Here is a 22053-nt window from a genome sequence, read left to right on the forward strand (position 1 = left end):
TGTGGCATAAATTCAGTGGAGTTGGAGTTGGTGTGGATCAGTTGTCAGTAAGGCCGCAGTGGTTTGTGTGGCTACACCGATTTGTACCAGATGAGGATATGAGCCACTATGTTTAAGACTGATTTAAAAAAAATAAAAAAATATCCACTATTTATTTTTGTTTTCCCTCCTTGCCCCTAACAGCACGCAGCAAACCCCAGGAAAACACCTACAAAGCCACAGCCAACTTGATAACGGTTACACAATTTCCAGGCTGGTGGTTCCCTTGAGTGCAAGGGTGAGTGCCAGGAATGTGGCAGAAGATGGGAGAGCTGGGCTGCAGGAACCCTACAGGGGTGGGCACAGCACCAGCCACGCTGCCACCCGTGCAAGGGCACCCATGCAGCGACAGCCACCATGCTCCCTGCCTTCGCCAGGGCGTCTTATTTTAAGGAAGAAAGGGAGAAGAAAAGAGTTAAAAGCAAAGGAATTTTTCACTGTGGAACTGTCTGCCACAAAGTGCACGAAATCGCTTTAAAACAGCAAGGAAGAAACACAAAAAATATCCTCCCCTTGAAAGCATCAAACACACCGAGTTTTAATCTATCTGTTTTCCCTTTGCAATTTTTGATCTGAAAGGAAAAATAACTGATATAATTAAAAGGGATGGATTGCATTACAATCTCAGTTTCAACTTCAGTGATTAAAGTTTTTATAATGCATTTTGGTATGATTAATGACTCACTGTGGGATTAATACAAGACTCAGACTTTAAAAATATGAACTTTAATACAGCAAACATAATTTGTTAAAAAAAAAAAAAGACAAGTTGACTTTATGAAGAAAATGTACTTTGCTTATAAACAACATAAATCTGCTCAAATACCAGGAATCCTTAATTATCTTTAATCTAAGACTCCAAGGCAGAAACCTCTTTGGTTCAGATATTCGTTTGTTATCCTAGAATCAGTTTCTAAGCATGCAATTTTGATTTACATACTTAGATGTTCAAACACAGTTTGGGCTTAAGAGAGCAGAAATTAGATTGCTCGTGATCATAATATTTTACATTTTAATAAAATACAACATAAATTATGTTAAAATATAAACCTAATTTATGCTATATTAGAAACAAAATTCATTAACTGAGCATGCTCTGACATGGTATGTGCAAAGAGGCGTGAATAATACTTTCTAGCCCTGAATTTGGCAGGGCTCCAGTAATGAAGCTAAGCAGAGCCCACGGGGAATATTCATCTTCAGATCCCATTACAAACTGAGTTTAAACATGTTACAGCTGCTAAAACTGGAAACTGCTCCCTCTATGCAAACTTAGCAAAATAATACGTAGTTGCCAAATACCTGCTTCCCACTGTAATATTACAGTTAATGTTTATATAATAAAAAGCATAACTAAGCAGAAGAAGAAAAAAATAATCTTGTTCATACTTGAGGCTGCTACATTTCATTCGCAAAGTGCAAATATTGGTGAAAACACCGAATTCCTCCCCGCGCTGCACAAAGCACTTTGGACTTCACTCGAGGCAAGCCTGGGTTTCACATAGGGCAGCGTCCAGGCTGCTTTGCCATGTGTTAAATATTTAAAATCGCTTTTAATAAAAACACATTTTATTACAATAATTGTTAGCACTGCAAGGGGAGTGTTTGACTTTGTTTTGTTTCCATGGGAACGTGTCGCCCATTAAAAATCTACATATTCCATCCAGGAAGGTTTAAGATGCTGTCCGGTGCCCCACGGGACACGGAGATGCTCCCAACCCACGGAGCGGGCCTTTCCCTGAAAGGTGCCAAGTGATTAACCCCGTGGCTCCGGCCGGGACGGGAGCAAGGCTTGGGCCGACACAATTAATCACCGCTCGCGTGCTCTCCGCCGAGCCTTGTAGGGTAACGCGGGACACAAACTCCTCCTCCTCCTGCTTCTGCACCTCACCAGAACTCATTAGCTTGGGCGCTAATTAGTTACCGTGGCTTAAATTTCCTTTTCTGATCTTAAGGGTTCATGTGGGAGTACAAGGTTTTCATTTTAGTTATTTTTCACTGAGCTCAGCAGTTGGCAGGCCGACAGCAGTAAAAATACATTTCACATCGCCGGTCAGCGGCCTGGAGCCAGCGGCAGGAAATCTGGAATTAAATGTTTCGTGTATCGGGGAGGCGGCATGACTAAGGTAAAACTGAGTCAAAACACAAGGACGGCTTGTTCTAGGATTTTCCCCTCCTCGCCTGAAAGGAGGGCCGGCGGGCTGCCGGTCCCTGTGGCCAAGGTGGCTTTTGGGGGCGGCTGGCGAGGAGCCGGGCAGGAACGAGGGCTGCGAGACCCCGGAGAGCTGCACCGAGCCCAGCAACGCCAGCAATTGCCGCTTCACGTAGAGATTTCCGTCGGTTGCAATTTTCACTGAATGTTTTTTCAGTTATCCTGTCATGGTACAACACAATTACCCACAGGATATGATCTTATCATTTGATTATTAGAAGTTTTTATAGCGCAGGAGTAATAAAGCTAATACAGCTCTCGGAACATGTAAGCAGCCGGCTCACATGCCATGAAAGCAGCCGGCTTAGCCAATTTAAGGTCAATATTGCCCAACACCGGAAGAATGCGATCTGCTGTTAGCCAAATAGTTTAGCAGAATGTGACATGTCTGAAACCAGCATGAGATTTTTTTTTTTTTGGTCAAATATTTGCAGTGCAGGTAAGATTTAATCAATCTTTGCGCAAGGAGAAGCAAAGACAACGTCCAAAAAAAAACTGGATTGAGGTACTTCGAATAGATTGTATGTTGGAAACAACAACCGTGTTTTCCGTTGCTTTGAACTGTGGCTGTATTTCACGACGGGGGGGGAAGTATCAAAGTATTCATAAAAAAGGAAAAGAGGGGGAATATTTCGTGGTCCAAAGAATATTTACTTGTAGAGCCTGAGGGAAGACCAAAAAAAAGGGTCTTTATCATGATCAAGATTCCAATATTAAGATTAATAAAATGTATTATTTATAAGTCAATTAACATAAATAGAATATGTAAGCACTAGTGTATTAAAAAAATCTTTCCACAGGCAGCAGATTTTTAGCAGCATGAGGTTTTTTTTTTTTCCTGGAATAATACAAGAATAACATTTTCCAGCCAAGAGCAGAAACAGTAGGGGAGTCTTTGCTATCACAGGGCTTCTTATTAAATTCAGTCACTGTGAAAAGCCAGTCTTTTTCTTTTTTTTTTTTTAAATAAAGACAACTTAAAATCAATACAAGTTAGATTAACAAATCAGTACTATACTAATCCTGATTTATTACAATCGGCAATATTAAGTTTAATCACGTATAAACTGCTACTCAAAAAAAGATTTTCTTTTAGTAAGTCCTGAATTAAATAATGGTGCAGTGTACTGAGTTTTTAGATCTGCATCATCTGATATTATGAAAAATTCAATGTACTTCTCTGCAGCAGATGTCAGAGGTCAGCAAATCTATTACAGTAATGTAAGTAATCTGGCTTTCTGCCAACGTTTTTTTAAAAAACACTGAAGCAGATAATTTTATATTTACAAATTCTAAAATCCTCCAGGGACTGAATCTCTTCCCCAACAAAAAGCAGAAACTTCACATTAGAGAAATGTATTTCACAGTATATCAAACATGTCTTCATCATTAGCATTTCATAAAAGGAAAAAAAAAAGCCCTTAATCTTTATTAGTCAACATTTTTTTCCCAGCTACAGAACTAACAACACAAGATCTCATCTGAGCCAATAACCACTACATGTATTGATTATGCAGAATGAATGACTTTTTTGGCCCGACTTTGCTTCACAGGACACATGAGAGCACATCTATTTATAGGCATGATAAAAAAAGTAGTTACAATAATGCAAAGGATCTGACCAGCCCAGAAAGAGGAAGGAAATTAAATGTTAAGGCTGCCAGTTTCCTCTTTAATTCTCCCTACTGTGTATGGATATGACGGGGCTCTGGGGCCAGAGAGGAACCATATGCCCAGGACACACAGGGTGAAGGAGGGAAGGAGGCAGCTCAGCACAGCCCCTACAATATTTTTTTTATGTCTCTGTTTCAGTGTTTATTTTTGTTTTGTTTTTGGCAGAATAAAATATTCCAGCACGTCTCCCATTGACATCATTGTACTTTCTCAAGGGCTTCAAGTCCAACACAAAATAGCATGCAATGGAGCCTCTCAGCCACAAGAATAATCTTGGAAGGACTTAAAATACCAAAGCCCATTCCTTGGGAGATGTTGCCCCATTCGCATGCTTGGCCAGGTTAAGGAGGCTAATTGCAACTGGAATGGAAAAAGATTTAAATTTGCTCCACCAAATGAATCCAGCAACCAGTTAACCCATGGAACTCACTGCCAATGGATATCTTGGGGCCAAGGGATTAGTGAGATTATGCAAGGATTAGATGCTAATGTAAATCATGAGAACATTAAGCTGTTAGAGCTTCAAAACCGCTGAAAAGGGACAGGCAATAGGACTCTTAACAGGTAGGAATTTGGGAAACGGCTTTCCTCCTGAGCACCTTAGGCCACAGTGGCTCCAACTCCCTCCTCTGGAGCTGGGGGACAAGACAGCTGGTTTCCCTGGCTCCAGAGGGCAACCATCTGGTTCAAGAGGTCCCCACAGCAGCCGGGCAGAGCTGCCCACAGCCCCTGCAGCCAGAGGGTCCAAGCACAGGGCTGGGAGGAGTGGCCACCAAGCCAGGGCAGCTTGGGGCAGCTCTGGTAACAGCCCCTGCGGGGTAAAGGGGCCCCCATCAGTAACCCTGGCAAGAGAAACCGGAGTCTTGTCCCCTAGAAACTCAGGGGCAAAAATTCAGCTGTTTTAAGGGACCAGCAGGAATGCCTGAGCTCTGATCCCAAGAGAAGTCTTGTCTTTTTTACTGTGATGCTTTTCAAAAGGATAAATCTTGGAGCACTGGTGTCAGTGTAGGCAAGGGAAACAAGGCACCTTCATCAGCAATCAGTTGGTGGGGATAGCCAGGAGCAGGAGGCAGCCCTCCTGGACACCACTGACACATTCCCAGTGAAGAAGGGAAAGGAATAACCCAAACTTTAAGGTCTCAGTCTGTTTTCCAAAATGGAAATATAAAATACGTTGAGGAAATGAAGCAGAGTGTTTCTCAAGTCTGATTTCCCTGGATTGCATTGTACAATGGAGGGGTTATGAAAGCAAGCCTCACGTGCTTTTGTGCAGAACACAATAGCAGTGGCTTGATTTGCATTTGTCTGAAGTACAAAACTGGCATGTATTTTATCAGCGAAGACAAAATATGTTTGAGTTCAATTTTCTTTCCAAAGAACTTTCCTTCCTTAAAGAAATGGCTCTTTCATCCTTTCATCAACAACTTTCCTCACAGCCCACTGGGAGTGCTGGTGGGTAATGAGAATGGCTCACTGCTGAAAGGTGGGAACTGCGCTGCTGTAAGAGAATTCAAAGACACTTTGTTTTAAGTAAACTGGAAATTAGTGACATTACAAACACAGCTGTTGATTTAGCTGCACGGCCAGGCGAGGGAAGCTCAGGCACTTCCTCAGGCTCAGTAGGAGGAGATGAACAACCCCAGTCTTTTGCCTTTGGTGCAGATTTACTGCATGTGAAAGACTCTAAGGAAAGGTGATGGGCACAGAGCGGCTTCCTCAGGTCACTCTATCAAAACTGCTACAAGCCTCTGTTTGTCCAGTCACCATTTCTGCATCTAAAGACATGCACTTTGTTTGGTAGGTTCATAGAGTACCTGCAATGCTTGGTCCCTATGCTCAAGACAAGCTTACAGATGCCATTTTGCACTGCTTGTGGGGTGCAGGTCTCCTGGAGAGACCCCAAAATCCTGCTGACCCTCCCTTGGGAGCTCTGAGTCACATCTCCATTGCTCAAAGCCAAACAAACCAGGGTAACTCACGCCATGTTAGCAAAATCCTGAAGTACAAGGTGGAGATACCCAGCAGCCCTGGGGAACCTGAGGGGAAAGATCTTACTCTTCATCACTGGTGCTGCTCCTGCAAAGGAGAATGGCACGTTTCCCACTGTGCAGCACCCTCCTGGGGCAACTCAGCTCCCAGCAAGGAAAAGGGGCTTGTCCACTTGTGTCAAGCCTGTTCCTACTCCTGGATGTCAAAAAGTGAGGTTACCAGGTGTGACACTGACCAACTCCAAGCACTCAGCCTGGTGACTGGGCGTGCTGGGACCCCAAAAGCAGTGGTCGGGACATGGCATGCCACTATTCTGCTAGGACAAACTCCTGGGTGGAAGGCAGGAGGTAGCTGGGAAAACAACTCCCCACCAGGAGAGAGATCATCTGTTTCCAGGCACTAAAAGGCAGTGCCTGACTGTCCAGCACTTTGCACCCAAGGACTCCTGCTGACTTCAGTGCTGGCCAGTAAGTCTCTGAGGCTGAAACCCCAGAAATTTTGAAAAATATGTGTGTTCTCAGATGTTTTGAACGGACAGCTAAGGATCTGTTTTAATGGTAAACAATTACGGTCCTCTGTCATCTGATACTTTTTAAATTTTGGGGAGGGGGGAAGCTTTCTGAATTTTCAATAGTTCCTTTGTTAAAGCATCTGTTACTCACATAATTGAAAAGATGTTTGTTCAGTGGTATGCTTGAGAGTGCAGTTATTTAATCTTAATGATAAAGCCCTGAGGGCAGAAAATCATAAGTAGAAACCTCTTGTTATTTATCAAAAAGAAAAAAAACTCCAAACTAAAAACCCAGGAAAAAAAAAGAGAGAACTGAGACACCTCATCTATCTTCAGGCTTAAATTCGTGCTTGATGGAAAACTATTGAGACAATTTGCAACTTGTGAAGTTTTCTGGGAGTCTGGGACTAGCTGAAGTGTGAGGGGGGCAGGGAAGTGGGGTGAAGACAAAAATAAAACAACCAGAAAAAACTGTTGCTTGGCAAGTCTTTTTTGGGTCAAACAAAGAGCTAGTTGTAGTTTACAGCATGACATAACATTTGATTAATTTTTGCCTGAGGATGTTTTCACACTTAACAGTGTAAATCAAAACCTTCTATTAATTACAACGTGTATTAAAAGATAACCATAAGCAATTTCATGTAGATGCTATACGAGCCTCCTGCGCTTTTTTCTCTCTAAAAATTGGCTGCTATTTCTTACAAAACTCCACTGAAATTCTTACACGTTACCAAAGTTATCCAAATGCTTTAACAAAACCAAACAGCATTTGCATGGAACACAGGGCTCTCTTGCATATTGAATTACTGCACAATATCCTTAGGGTAGACAGACTTTACGGCTGTTAAAGGGAAACCATGTAAAGGACTTATTTTGACCTACCTTGTGTTTCTGGTAATATATAATATTTATGTGAGTGATTTAGAAAGAAAAATGGCAGAACGGGCTCTGAATTGCACAAGACACTGTATCTCCTGGGGTTTAGTCCCCTGGTAAGGGACAGATGTGCAGGGTGCTCTGCAAGTACCCAGGGGCCACACTCACAGCCAGAATAAAACCCTGCACAAGTCAGTGTCCAAAGCATGGGTACGGCCACCCTGCCCCACTGTGAAGAACCACAACCCATCTCACCTATCTGCTCCTCCTCAAGTTCCCAGTGGTTGTGGTTCCGCAGAAAGCTCTCCCACGCAGCTGCCTGAATTTGGCAAGAACACAAGGCCTAATAAATCCTTCTCCAGCTGGGTTTGACCAGGACACAGTGGCTTTACAAGTGCGACTCGTGAGGGCCAGGATATGAGACACTGCTGAAGAGCAGGACACAGCCCGTGGGGGTCTCTGGGTCCATCCCTGCTGGAGATCCCGAGGGAGCCCAGCTTCCTGCAGCACCCACAGAGGTCAGGAGGCTAATGGTCCAGCTGCCTGCCATGACACCTTCCAACACAGGGATGTCTGTCTACCAAAGAAGCCGAGGAGAGTCACTGTATGCCATTGCACACCACAATTCCCCAGCCCATGCGTGTTTGTGCACAGCTCGTGCACAGGGCTTGCTCTGGAGGAAACCAAGACAAATCACAGCCAGACTTGGAGACAGAAAAAAGCCCCAACAGGCAACTGCTAGGATTTTTGTTTTGTTCAATTCGTTTTATTGGGTACTTTATATACCTTGCAAAATAGCAGGTTGGGTTTTTTGGTTTGGTGTTTTTTTGTTGGGTTTTTTTTGGGGGGGGTGGTGGTGTAATATTTATGAAAAATCCCTAACAACAACGTCATCAGCACTGCAGAAACACAGCCTATTGCTCATGCCAGCAAATTAAAGCTGCTGATCATGTGTTTTGTGTAAAAGCGAAAAGAAACCTCAAACCCTGCATGTGAAAACCACATCTGCTTTATTAGGGGAAGACAGCACGGAGAAGAGTGCTTCGCAGAAAAGTAGCCGTTTCTGAGGGTTTCTCGATAAGAGAGAGAGATGTAGGGTACTGACAAGGGCTGTAAGAGTTTCACAGGAACGGTGCAGGCTGAATCAGCTCATACTAACCACGTACGCCTCTGGCTTTCTGTGACCGTGCAAGGTAAGTGCATTAAAGGAGCACAAATGAAGAAAGTAACGACCAAAACAACAACAACAATAACAACACATAAGCTCTGTACGGTCCAAGTCATGCACAGAGCACAGCCTCACGATGGGAAAACATTAATGCTTTTTATATTGGTAATCATCTGTAACATGAGCAATTAAGTGCAGTACTAATGGACTATAGCCAAGAGCCTGGTACTAATATTAAAAACTGACAGAGATGAATAGGTTTGGAAGGAAAACTAGGCTGACAAAGACATTTTTATGAAGTGCTTGGGCCTATTTGGAATAACCCAATCAGAGGCAGGTCCAGACCAGCCATGCCTACAGTGACAATAACGCATTCACTGGCATTATGCGATGCCTGCTATGCTTTAAATAAAAACACCCATTGCTACTACTCAGAAACCTGCACTTTCATTATTATACTCATTAATAAAACAAAAGTTGTCTAACTAATATACAAATAACACTTACTGAAACACTGGCAGCCTTGCCTTGTTTTAAAATGAAACCAGTTACTGGAAACACAAATCATATTATATGATAAATGAATCGGCTGAAAATGCACACAAAAACCTTTCTTTCCCTTTAACCAGGGAAACAAAGCAAACATTGCCCCAACTGAAGCACTCTGCCTACTTATAGCACACCAGCAGCTACCACCACAAGTTCTGCTCCAAACAGAGGGATGCAGAGCAATACATTCCCCACAGCCTTTAAATCTGGCTTTGTTTCAGCTTTTGGCATCCTTGCTACCATGAGTCTGCAGCAACATGGTGGCTTTGTAGAGGTTATAAACACCTTCAGACAAAACCAGTATTTCTTCATGGGATTTGCTAGACAGAGAGACAATTCTGCCCTCTCCAATTTTTGTGGTTTGTGTTTGGTTTTTTGTTTGGTTGGTTGGTTGTTGTTGACGTTCGGTTTTTCTCTCTCTTTTTGCCCTTTGAAGTCGTGTGTAAAATTCCACCTTTCAAAGGGAAACCTGGAGAGGCCAGGAAGGTGGGATGCAGTGCTTGAATTGGGACATAACGTGCCATTCCATTCCTCAGCATCCTAAGGATGTCACTGAAAGTGGCTGCCACCTAAACAGCCTTGGTATGCTAAAGCCAGTGCAAACAGGAGTTCCTCTGCCACCTTGGAAAAGAGCTGGCTAACACAACATGGACACCCTTGAGATGTAGTTGTAGAGATGAATGGCAAGGCTAAGTCAAACAGCACCAGGGTCAGTGAAGTCAGGGAACTGCCTATTCTGCCTCTAGTAAGCAAGGAAAGGCCAGTGGGATTCAAAAAGGAAAAATCATGAGGTTTATTCAGCATTTACTTTCCAGCTTAATTCAATTTCCAGTTTAGCTTTACAGCTCACAATCAAGTTTGAAAATGTATGTGTGTCCTGAATCATGAGCGTGTGTTCCTGCACTGCAGTTCTAGTTTTAGATTAAATGTCATCTGAGCACTTTGGCTATAAATGAGCATTACATTTACAGGTGCTGTAGTTAGAATTACCAGCTGAAACAAACCATGACAATTTCATTTACTTTTCTCCAAGTCTGAGGCTTAATACAGCTTTCCTGTGGTGGAAAAAAAGCATCTAACAGTAGAAAATTAGAGACTGGATGAGTCACTGAGGTTTTTTGTATACGTGTTTTGGTTTTTCAGACCAAATTTGGTAAAGCATATCTTAGGTAAGCTCAGGGCTAACTTAAAAATCCTGCAAGACTTTTTCTCCAAATGCCATCTTCTGACAGCCTCCCAGAGTCCTGGAAAATAGGTGCTGCCTCATATCAGACATAACCCAGAACTACACGACAGGCTGCCATCCAAGAACTCAGATTTGAGCTCTCTGGTGTACCAAGACCAATCTAACCATAAACTAAAAGACTCTTTCCTCAGACTGGCTCAAGGCAAGCGGAACTGCTTTTGGATAGCCTGGAAAAGTTTTTCAATCTTGAAGGCATCGTGAGTCTGCTCCAGTTTTCTAGTGAGCACAATGGGTTTTGTGGCACTTTGCAGCATACCCCGAGTAACTGCTGAGTCAGTCACAAAGATGAGTCTCTATGCATGGAAGGGGAGTGCAATTCAGGGCGTTTGCATGTAAAAAAATAAAACACTAGCATGAAACACTGTCAGGAAAGCAGAAGAGAGAGACAGGGGTTCATGGAGTATTTGGAATGGTTCATTTATTTTTCCACAACTACAAGAGACGCGTGCTCTCGGTGACTCCAGGATTTCAACACAGAGCTCAGCAACGCTCGCTCCCTCTGCGACCTAAACCGGCAGAGACCTAATGCTTATGTGTGCCTGGGTCTCCTCTGTCAAATAACATCCTCCAAAGCACATCTGGCGAGGGAAGAGCCAGACTGCCAGTTGGAAACTCATCAGCTGGCTTGGGTGCAAGAGGAAGCCCTGAGACTCTTGGGGCTGTAATGACGGAGGGGAAGAGCTGAATACCCACAATCTGATGAGTCAATAAAACAATCTATAACATTTGTCTGCAGTGTGAGGGCAGGGAAAAGCCCCTCCTGACATGCGCAGCAACTCACTCAGCTTGTTCTGCTGCTTGGCTCAATCTCCAGAAAGCTTCTAACTTTTATAGTGGCATTCATTACATGCAACTCCTTTGTGCACCCTGGCCCCTCCGTTGGAGGTGTCTCCTGTAAATGGGCACAATCAATTCCCCCCCCCATGAGGATGGCAGTACGTCCCTTGGAGAGGCCAACATGGAAGGCACTAAAATAAGGAGCAAAACTGTCCACTGAGCACAGCTCAGCCGTGCTGCTTTCCGCACAGGCAAGTACAGTCTCTTCCTGACCAGCAAAGTAACTTGTTTATGCCCAGGAACAACAGACTGGACTTTCCTTATCTGAGCCTGAAATTGCTGAGCTTTTATTTGCATTTGCTTGTCTGAGGAAAAAAAAAACAAAAAGAGAAGAAAGAAAAAGAAAGAATAAAGATAAAAGAAAAAAGAAAGAAAGAAAGAAAGAAAGAAAAAAAAAGAGAGTTGTTTCTAAAAACCATACCAAACCAAAACAACATTCCAGTTTCCAGTATTTTATTCAATGTGTGCTGGCTTCACAAGCCCTGGAAGTTATTATCTACATGGGAAGAATAAGAAATCAACAGTTCTGACCAGCAACAATGGCTGCAGAGAAAGAGTGTTTGGCAGCAGCTCGCAGGCAGGGAGGAGGGAAGGAATGCAATGAAGAAGAGGAATGCAACGCTCGGCATGACCTACAACATTAACAGCACCCTGCATTGTGGGCCACCCCATTATTTTGATCACAACCACAGTTTGCTTAATTGGTATTCCTAAAAAATGACAGAAGACAAGTGTTTGCATCAATTAGCTGTCATTTCTTATTTTTTCCTTGAATATGTTTTGCTCATTTTTTCAGCTTCTTTAACTGGAAAGCTGTTGCAAAAATTAAGATATATACCAAAGAAAAATCAGATGCTTGTTTTATTTAGTCACTGGAGACAGACACTCTGGTTTAAATTACAATGGATTATCTGACTAAACTGTTGGGGGAATATTTACTATATCTTTAAGAAGCCTCTTTCTCTTTTTCTCTAATTCTTTATAAAATGCTTTGAAGGCTTTCCAAATTAATTTTTTCATTATTAAACAAACATTTCAGATTTGTTATCTTACCTTTCATAATGTCTGCGAGTACATGTAGCAGCACTTGTGCTTCCAGGGTTACCACCTAATTCATCATAAATATGTTTCCATTGTCGACGGGCTGTTATCTGTAAAAATGGCAATGGAAAATTTAATCTTGCATCTTTATAGATTCTACAGTGTTTGAGTTCACAACAACAAATGCATGTATGACACTTTCAGAACAGCATGTACTACAAGCACTATAAAAGCCCCTACAGAATATACAGAGTGCACAGAGCTTTGGGTGTCTTTTTTTTTTCTGTAAGTTAGCACTATATCTATTTTCTTTCTGTCTAAAATGGAGTGATCTGACTGATTCGTTATCAAGTCACAAGCAATACGGACTCGCAAAAGAGAATTTCAATCAATACGGGGTCATTAACCATCAGAAGTTATGCAGTCAAATCCCACGGTGAATTATGAAAATGAAGCTCAAACCATACTCAGCACAAATAACGATTACATAGTTTTTTTAACTGAATTAGAGAAAATAAATCTGCTGCAAAACCCAAATCCACCACAGAATTCCGAAAATCCACAAAAGCATAGTCCGTAACTCTGTATGTTACAAGCTGTTTATTTTTATCCATTTATGTCAGTAAAATATATAGATCAAATACTAATGAAATCTTAACATACTCCAATGTTAATATTTGAGCTATATACTTTATTGGACCATGCTGATGAAAATAAACATCTTGTAACATATTGAGTTGCATACCATGGTTCTGTTTTTTTGTACAGAAATTAGGATTATACAGAATAACAGATGGAAGACCTGGCAAAAGGATTGTTTCTGAATACCACTTCATTATTTTATATATTCCTCTATATTTAAAACAGGAAGAAAAACAGGAATAGGACAAGCACAACAGATCACCCTCTTTTGCCTGCAGCTCATAAAGAAGGCCGGTGGAAAACTGTAGGGGCAATTTGGGGAGAATTTTGTCATTTTCTGTGGAATGCTGTGGATTTAATATATTCAGCCCTGGAGGCTTCTTCGGAGTTACCCACAGAGCAGTCAATGGCGTTTACTGAGGAGCTAAAGGCAGCAATCAGAAGAAAACAAATATTACAACTTGCAATCTGAGGCCTGTAATTTTAATCTAAACAAGAGGAGATAGCTACCATCATCAGATAGTACAGGGTAAGAGGTGTTTCTTTTTTGCTCAATACAAAAGGAAAATCCTTCCTTTGCAGAAATTATTCTCCAGAGCCAAAAGCATTGCTGGAGACTTATCATTTGATAATGTTACAATTTCTTCAAATTTACTGTTTGCGGAGTTCTCCAGAAAACAGCAGCACTGTCAAGTCACTATTAGCACCTGAGCATAGTTTGCATCTATAGATACTTGAAAAAAAAAAGTATTCTATCTTAAACCTTATTTAAAGCTACATGAACCGACTTCATTCATTAATTTTATTTTCTGTCTTTTGTAGCAAACCTAGAGACCACAGACACAAGAATTCAAGCAATTCAAGAATAAAATCTGTACAAATAAATTATTTAAATACAAATCAAACGCTCATCTGAAGATAAGGTTCATCTCTAAGCCTATTTGGTTTAAGTTCCTACGCTGTCTCCTTCTCAGGCTACCCACACTTCTACTTATTATTACTACTAAAGGGTTTGAAGAACCGGAGTCCTAATGAGCCATAAAGAACATCACATCCTGAGAATATGAATGGATGCACTTTATGCAACCCAAGAGGTCAAGTGAGAGTTGGACCAAGTACCCTGCTGTGGAGGAATGCCTGGATGGGAAGCTACCTCTGGTCCTGCCTCCCACATTCCACCAGTCCACTCAGGACAGGCAGAGGACAGAGGCACGGCCAGACAGCCACCTAGGCTGCCTTCTTGTAGCTCCCAAAAAATCAGAGATCCCCTGAGGACTGCTGCAAGTGGCTTTATATTAAATCAAGTCTCTGGCAGGCTCACAGACGAGGGGAACAAAGGTGCACAAAGCCAATCTGGGGTCTGTGCTCTGGCCCTCTGACAAGCACAGCCTGGCTGGCTTGCAAGGCTGTGGGCCAGGACCTGATGCCTTGGCTAAGAACAGTGATTGCTGTGCAGGAGCTTTAAATGAAAGCCAAGGATTAGTTAGCAAGAGGACTACTGCAAGCCCCCTTTTTAAATATCCCAATGTGACTAAGAAGCATGGTCTCCATTTTCAAAAGGAAAATGTTAACTTTAGAGCCTTGGTCTTGTTTACCATGAGCTGACTCAAGAGGTGATACTCACGCTGGAACACCAGTAAACATAACCTACTTTAAGGGGAAAAGGGAATCTCTTTGAAATCCCACGATCATTTTTGGTGTCTCTTTCCTCTATGCTGCTTAGAATAACAGTATTTTCACAAACATTTGCCCAGCTTTATCTAATTCTACCTCTCCAGTGGACTAGAGCTGCTTGACAATTAGCAGAGCTGTGCCTCCTACATACAGAGCTAAGTTTAAATTTGACATTCCCCGAAACAATTGTTATTCTAACAAAGCCTGGGGTTGAATTTTCTCCTGCTCTGGAAAGTTTATTTTTTATGCTTAATAAACTTCAAAGGACTAAAGGAACTGATTAATTACACTCTTAATCTGAACAAAATGCTGCACTGAGGAAACTTCACTGCTGTCATATAGGGCAGCTCTGCTCAAGCTGGATGCCCATGCTGACCACATCCAAATTGAGGACTGCTTTCCTTTCTCATACCATTTCCTCCCAGCCACCTCAGTGACCAAGAACTTCCTGGGGAGGGTAATGCTTTGCAATGCTTTGCTTACAGTTCTGGTTCCCACCAAAATTCTCTGCCTTTGCTGCATTAGTTTTCCAATTTGTTCTTCCCTACTCCTAACCAGTATATACATACCTCCCAATGCCTGCCACGTTTCTAGAAGTGCAGGATGCTCCAAACTGACCTATTAATCAAGGCAATTGCACAGGCCAGTGCAATTGCCATCTCTGACAGCTTCCCATTCCAATGCTGGCTTTAGTTTTAAAGCAGTCTGCTTTGCAGAGCCCTCTAGCAATTTGCTCCAACCTACAGCTTCACAATCCTAGAGCTGGACCCACTGGAAGTCAGCATCTTTGAAAACTCCTGTGACATCTTTCCCAATCAGAAAAAACTGGAGGCTTAAGGTCTTCAGCACTGCAATCCCAGCTCCCTTCCTCCTGAAAGGATTCTTGCTTTTCCCACTGCAAACATAATAAGGAATTTTCTGGTCATGGTACGTGATGTTCACAGCCCTCTTCAAAACAGAGCTCTGGGTATTAGCTCTATATGAAACAAACTCAGGTAGCTTTGCATTCCACTGATATATCAGTTTCTTTGGGCCTGCCCAGACATAGGACTGTTGTATGTGTCAATCATTCATTTTTAAAAACTAAAGCACTTTATTGTTGCTTCCAGGAGGCAGTAGCTAAATGGGATCCCACTGATCTTTGGCAAAATCTAAGCTGCTACACACTAAAGGTTAAGCTCCACCTAATTTTCTTTTTACCCTTTATCTTTCTAAGACATCTCCAGGTAGAGTCCATTCAGCAGCACAGCCTTCTGCAAACATGCCAAGGCACTTCTTTTATGTTGGCTCAAAGAAAAAATGCTACTTCATGACTTGCCAAGGACAACTCTTTAGGTAAATCCTGGAAGTTTCCCATCCATGAATATCTGCATCTTTCACTCACTTGACTTAGGGTGACAGAATTCCACGCAATGGCTGTTAAATGCCACTGCAGCTGAGCCCCTCTGAATGTTTTGTATTTCACTCAGTGATCTGGGGACATTTTAAACCATTCATACTGTGAAGGTCTGCTACAGAGAGAGCTTTCCAATGCACTCTCCTATTATTAGTAACAAAGATGCTCGTTTCACATATCTTTGTTTAAGAGAAACATGATTCCACCTACTCCAAAGAGACAGCTTCATCTGTTAAGGACTTAAACTAATTTGTACGGGTTGCTATTTTTATTAAGCCTGTATTATGTCCAACAAGAAGTACAAGGGAGTGTGGTATTACACAGTTACAGATGACAACTAACTAAGAATTAGTAATCAAAAGGGGGAGAAATTACTCTTATGTGTACTCCGACTGGAGAACCCTTTATGACACACAATCATGACTTGACACTATTAGATATTCTGCAGGTATATCCCATATGCAAAGGTAATGCTCTCTGTCAAGCCTCACTGGATCCATTCCAGCCCCTGACACAGGACAATAAAGGAAAGTCAGACAGATGGCTAAGAAAGTTGTTCTCTGCATCTCAAATCCAATCCCTGGCTGTTCTCAGTCACTTTTAGATCCTTATCCAAACAGGACTGGACTCAAAGGTCTTGCACTGTTCTGTGAATCTGTGCAGAAGCTGGAAAACACCGCACATCACCTCTGCTTGTTTCTCAAAAATGTTTTTTAAACCCCACTGAAACATCTATATACGGACAAGGTGGACAGGGCAGTGGATAAAACTGAAAATGGGCAGACTATCATTGTTCTGTCAAACACAAGGATATAAAGTCTGCAACTGCTTTAACTGGGAAGGTTTCTACTCTTACTAGTAGAAAAACTAGTCATCTAAACACTCTAAGTTTCCATATGTCATTTTAACCAATGTTTTATCTGTTTCCTGTTCATAAAATCACTGTCACATGCTAAAGTCAAATATCTACTTCTAAATATTCTTTTCTTTACAATACTTCTAAGAGAAAAGACCTATTTCTATCTCAATGCACAAACCAGAAACCTGTGACATTTTAAAACAAGTTAAAGATGGTGAAGCCCTTATAACGGACAAAGGGTTTGTTCAAGCCAGATGGAAGGGTCCATAGAGATAAATGTGTATTAATCAGGGTAGGTTTCAGAAAGCCTTTGCTCTGCACATGACTTCTCCTCACTGACAGATAGTAGTACTGTGTGTGAGCAGTGGATTCTGGTCATTACTGAATTATAGCACTCACTTGAAATGTCTGCATCTAAGTAGACCTGCCTAAGATCCTAGAACTGATACTGAGGTACATGTCACCCCAGCCATCCACTGCCTTGTGAAAAATGAAACACGAATCAAACACAAAAGCCTCTCAGCAGTGCTCACCATGATAAAATATATACAAATGAATGCAGCTTGGCAAACTCAATGAATATCAACTGGCCATAAAATAATAAAAAAAAGGGTGTGCACAGGTCAAAGTATTGCAACAGCTATCAATTTAATAGGAAATTCAAAGCAAAGGCAGATCCATATTAAGGATGAGACTGTTAACAGATGAGAATGAGGTCAGGAAACCTCATGCTCCATTCACGACTTAAATTGCATCACAGAAGTCCTTCCAGCTTCAGCTCACCTGCCAAGAGCACAGACGCCACTCACATCATATAAACAGGATCAGACCCATCATTTCAGCCAGAGTCACTCTCCAAACAAAGCTGGGCTCACAGGTATGTCAGAGGGCATGAGCTATGCTTGCCTTGCCATTTACTGACCAGCAAGCAATTGCTCAGTTTACTCTCTATGAAGAATAAGCACCACTGGTACATTTTCATCAAAGGAGACAAATGTCCCTAAACAACAGAGAATATCTGTCTCTGAGAAAAGGACAGGAGGTCTGAGACAAGGATAGACTGAAGATACTCTGGATGATATTATCACATATGTGATTCTTCCCCTCTGATCCTCTCACATTTCTGCTTTCGTTGGCAGACCCAGCTCTTTGGCCCTGGCCTTGTGTTCACAAACTCTCCATCCTACTCCTGCTCTGCCCCAGGCACAGGGGTTCACCTGCTCCCACATCCCTAAATTCATCCCTCTCCTGCTGGCACTAAAACTCAGGTCTCTCCAGCAAGCCACCACTTTGGCATCCCTGCTTCTATACTTCATCCCTTCATGCAGACCTGAAACATCGCTGTGCAAATCGCTCGCCTCCCTGGGCGAGCACTCTGGACACACCACTTGCCTTTCAATCTCCCTCCTGGCCTTCCTAGTGCTCTGCATCAAATTCAAGATTTTAGCCCTCATTTTCCTTGCACTTTACAACTCATGGCAATTCTGCTAATTGCTGTAACGATCTATCTATGGCAGCTTTTCATTCATACATACCCATGAGCACGCCTACACACACCCCTGTACATCAGCATGGTATGTGCTGATTAATGAAAGATAGAAGAACAATAAAAGCCAAATCAAGCATATATTTTTTTTGAGAATGTTATATTTCATGTTTCACAAAATCCCAGGCACACCCATGCTAACCGGCCCGGGCTGCTGATGTACAGAACAATGTGCTTTATTGTATGGAAGGAAAACAGTGAGTTTTGCATTTTGGTTTGAATGACTTTCAGTTTCTTGATAGTGCGTTTCTTCTTGTCATTTCTCTACAGCACAGATATGTCCCAGATTACTTCGTAAACAAAGCAAAAATAATTTCTTTCATCCAACTGCGGCAGGAACTGAACAACTTAATCTGATCATTGTGTGCAAAGAAAATATTTCCAATGACGACATCTTCCTATGTCAATTGTTTTTTTATTACAGATGTCATCTCAGTGTGCCACATTAATGCAGCTCTTTCTTCTCATTTCAAGATTTTAATCTAAGTTTGTTGCTCTAATATTTTATTGGTTCAAAATACATGCTGTAAAATCCGTGGCCATCAAATTTTCCTGTGAGCTAAAAATAAACTGCTCTTGTCAGATATGGTTAACTGATAAAAAGTGTCAGAGACTTTTCTGAATTTCTTTGATAACTTCCTGTTTATGTGGTACTGACCCTAGTCTAATAAAGATCTTTTACACTTGGAATAAGAGAAGATTCTGCAGCATACTCTTCCTTAATGGACAATGCTGATTACTTTTGAAAGCCTTTAATACATTTCCCATATTAGACATGAACAGATGTCAGGGATGTTGCCAAGTGAAATTTCTTTTATGCAATCTTGGCTTGTTGTACAATAATAGCCCTTTCTCAACATGGGAAAAAATTACAGACCTAACTAATTTCCTTGACAGGGAAGAGTTACATATGTTTTCCACTTGTAGTTTTTACGACAAGTTTACAATTTTGCCAAACCTGGAACTAATTGGGACTGTTTCCAAAAATGGTCCAGTAAACCCACAATGTGTACAGCTAGCCTAAAATGCAGCAAATGATTGTTTGCTTTTACATTTTTTTTTCTAACAGGGAAAAGTTAGATTGCACAATTATTTCATTTAAGTTACTTAAACACTTACTGTTTCATATCCTCCCAGTTTTTGAGCAGCTTGAAACATAGTCCAAAGGTTAACTGTTAGAGGGACAATAAGTATTTAGATAAGCATTGCATTAGCCAACATATTTCAAAGAAATGTAAATTAAACAGTTAAAAAAAATAGAGAAAAAAAAAGCTTACAGCCCCTGAAAAAGTTCCCGTGAAACATTTTCCAAAGAGGTATTTACATAATCTGAGGAGTAAATATTAGCCCATACTATATATATTTTTAATTACATATAAGAGAACACACTTATAGATTCCTTAACAGGACTGGAAAAATACACTAAGACAAAGGTAATGGGCTCATTTGACTTTGCTGATAAGAGGCACAGTATAATGACTGGAGCATGTTTCCACAACCTTGCTAATAAAAATTACTCATTGGGAAGAATGTTGCTTTTAATTATTTGTTTAATACTGATTTCATTAGCAAGCAAGCATGAGCCACACACTGGCTCACAGAGAAAGCCTATCGATTAGACAACAATATCCAATATTTACTGCGGCTCAGATAATGGTCTCCATAATCAATGAACAATAAGCTGCGTTCTAACGGGTCCCGTGTGAATGAACCCAGATGGAGCACAAATGAGCATTACCATAATAATTACGCTGTGGCTTGTTGTGCCTTGCCCATGGCTGTGGGGTTGGAGGCACGGAGGCAACTCAATTCAAAAGATGTGTTGGGAGACAGTTGTTACTTCCTGCAGAACTCCTACCCCCCTGACGTGCTTTTCATCCTGGCCATGGGGCCACTGCTTGCTGCTGGTGTCTCACTTTTATTTTATTTTATTTTATTTTATTTTTTATCATTATTATTTTTATTTTATTTTAATTGTTACAAGGAAAATTGATGTCAGCCCTATGAAAGGTGTATGCATGATTCCACCAACAAACACTCATTCCCCATGGACACGCCACAAATACTCCAGGTCAGCAATAATGCTGTGGACCACGGAGGACAGGATCTCTTTCTCCACGGGGGGATGCTCTGTTGCAGAGTACATACTGCCTCTTTCCACTAAGCTATTTATATTGGCAATGTTTGCACAAGTCTTGCTGGACAAATACAGAGCCCCATCCTGCAAACATTTCTGCTCTTCTCAGTATACTTACTCTTGGTATTTAAGTATTTGCTGGATCAGGCCCCTAATTTATAATGAATGTCAGGCAAGTCTCAGTGTATTTCAGCTAAATGTTAGCAGAGGGTCCTAACCCCGGTGGGGGATTTTAGAAATAATACTTTAGCTTGTCTTTCAAGCCCACCCTGTCTCCATTCTTGAGGGAGTGCAGAATAAAATGGGGGGGGGGGGAAGAAATCATTTCTTCAACACAAAACATTCTGAAGGCCTCATTGAACCTTGTACTGTTTTAAAGCTATCAAGAGCTTTGCTTAGGCCTTGATTTAATCTGAATCAATGCATAATGCAACGAAGCTGTTCATAGTACATTAATTTTACTTCCATTTCAAGCAGCCAGTTTTCAGACAAACACTGTAATCATTTGGAGTTATATAAGTTTATAATGGCTGCTGGAGGCCTGTTGCAATCAGTGCCAATTGCTATTAGGTATGTAAATTGTTATGTAAAACATACAGGTTTGACATTCTTCATCAAAATAACACATGGTTTTAATCTGGGAGATAAATTAGAGTAAATAATATTTCGATCCATGGCATTTTCCCTTTAAGGAAATAAAGTATCATTCAATCTATAGATAAGGAGGAAAAATACCCCCATTTACAGCTTTTGTTGGAAACTGTGAAAGATCTACATTGTGCCGCAATATTTATGCAAAATTGGGTTACAACTGTATCTTCTCCACCTACAATTGTTTTACAGATTGTGGCACTACAAACTGTACATGTCAAAGCAATTCTAAACACTGCATTCTGTATTAAACAGATATAGTCTGGTTTTATATTCTCCAAAGTCAGTAATTTATTAAGTATAAACACATTCTGGGGCTTAAAAATATGATCCCTTTTGTGCCTTTCTTGACCACCTTTAAATATCTTCCTTTAATGTTTGTCCTTTCATAAAGAACATCTGGGCACAATAAAGATACGTCATATTATTAACTCAGAAGAAAGGCATTACAGACGCTGCAGATTTACAAAACAGAAAACTAGAGAGTTTTCAACATGCCTATTTCTAGTCATAATCAGTGGATTTAAACCTATAAATATCCGGCAGCAACTACCCCAGAAGGAAGAGATGCAAATCTAGGCATAAGACAGTGAAATGCCTGGACTGGAAAACGTGGAGATATAAATACGGTCCCCCCCATCCATAAGGCTTTAAAATAGGCGTCGTGTGCAAATGCTTTCTCCAGAGAAGCCAAACCATTCTAAAATGTCAACAAGAAAGTGAGAAAAAGGATACTTACTCTGCTTAAAACCTAAATAGGGTATTCGTTCAATTGGTGTTTTCCTTTCTTTCATATATTTATAAAGAGCCACAAGGAAAGCCTGCTCATCAGCTCTGCATTCTTCACCTACGGCAATCTTTGATTTATCCTCACTTGAGCCTTTCTTACAGTTGTTGTTGTTGTTACTCTTGGGTTTGGGCAAAGCTGACTTAGCCTCACATTTTACCTGGGAAAAGAAAAGATGTCATATCAGATCTGGGTAACCTTTAATTTTCACTTAAGGAA

At 41.3% G+C, this 22053-nt stretch overlaps 1 protein-coding gene and 1 long non-coding RNA gene across 4 annotated transcripts in view; one reads left to right on the forward strand and one right to left on the reverse strand.

The window, feature by feature from the left end:
- The window catches only part of ARID5B (AT-rich interaction domain 5B), a 117894-nt gene that overhangs the window by 10176 nt on the left and 85665 nt on the right, over positions 1–22053 (reverse strand). For all 3 annotated transcript variants that reach the window (XM_027694114.1, XM_027694113.1, XM_027694116.1), the window contains 3 exons: positions 21787–21994; positions 19379–19431; positions 12155–12252 (listed from right to left, as the gene is read on the reverse strand). In XM_027694114.1, coding sequence (XP_027549915.1) covers positions 12155–12252; positions 19379–19431; positions 21787–21994 — 359 coding nt within the window. The remainder of the gene's footprint in view (positions 1–12154; positions 12253–19378; positions 19432–21786; positions 21995–22053) is intronic.
- Positions 1861–18849, forward strand: LOC113972743. The gene is made up of 3 exons (XR_003535986.1): positions 1861–2165; positions 15675–15793; positions 18530–18849. It is a non-coding gene; the product is annotated as an uncharacterized LOC113972743 (long non-coding RNA).

This window comes from Neopelma chrysocephalum, unplaced genomic scaffold, assembly GCF_003984885.1.
Source record: "Neopelma chrysocephalum unplaced genomic scaffold, ASM398488v2 Primary Assembly neopelma1_96, whole genome shotgun sequence".
Taxonomy (NCBI): domain Eukaryota; kingdom Metazoa; phylum Chordata; class Aves; order Passeriformes; family Pipridae; genus Neopelma; species Neopelma chrysocephalum.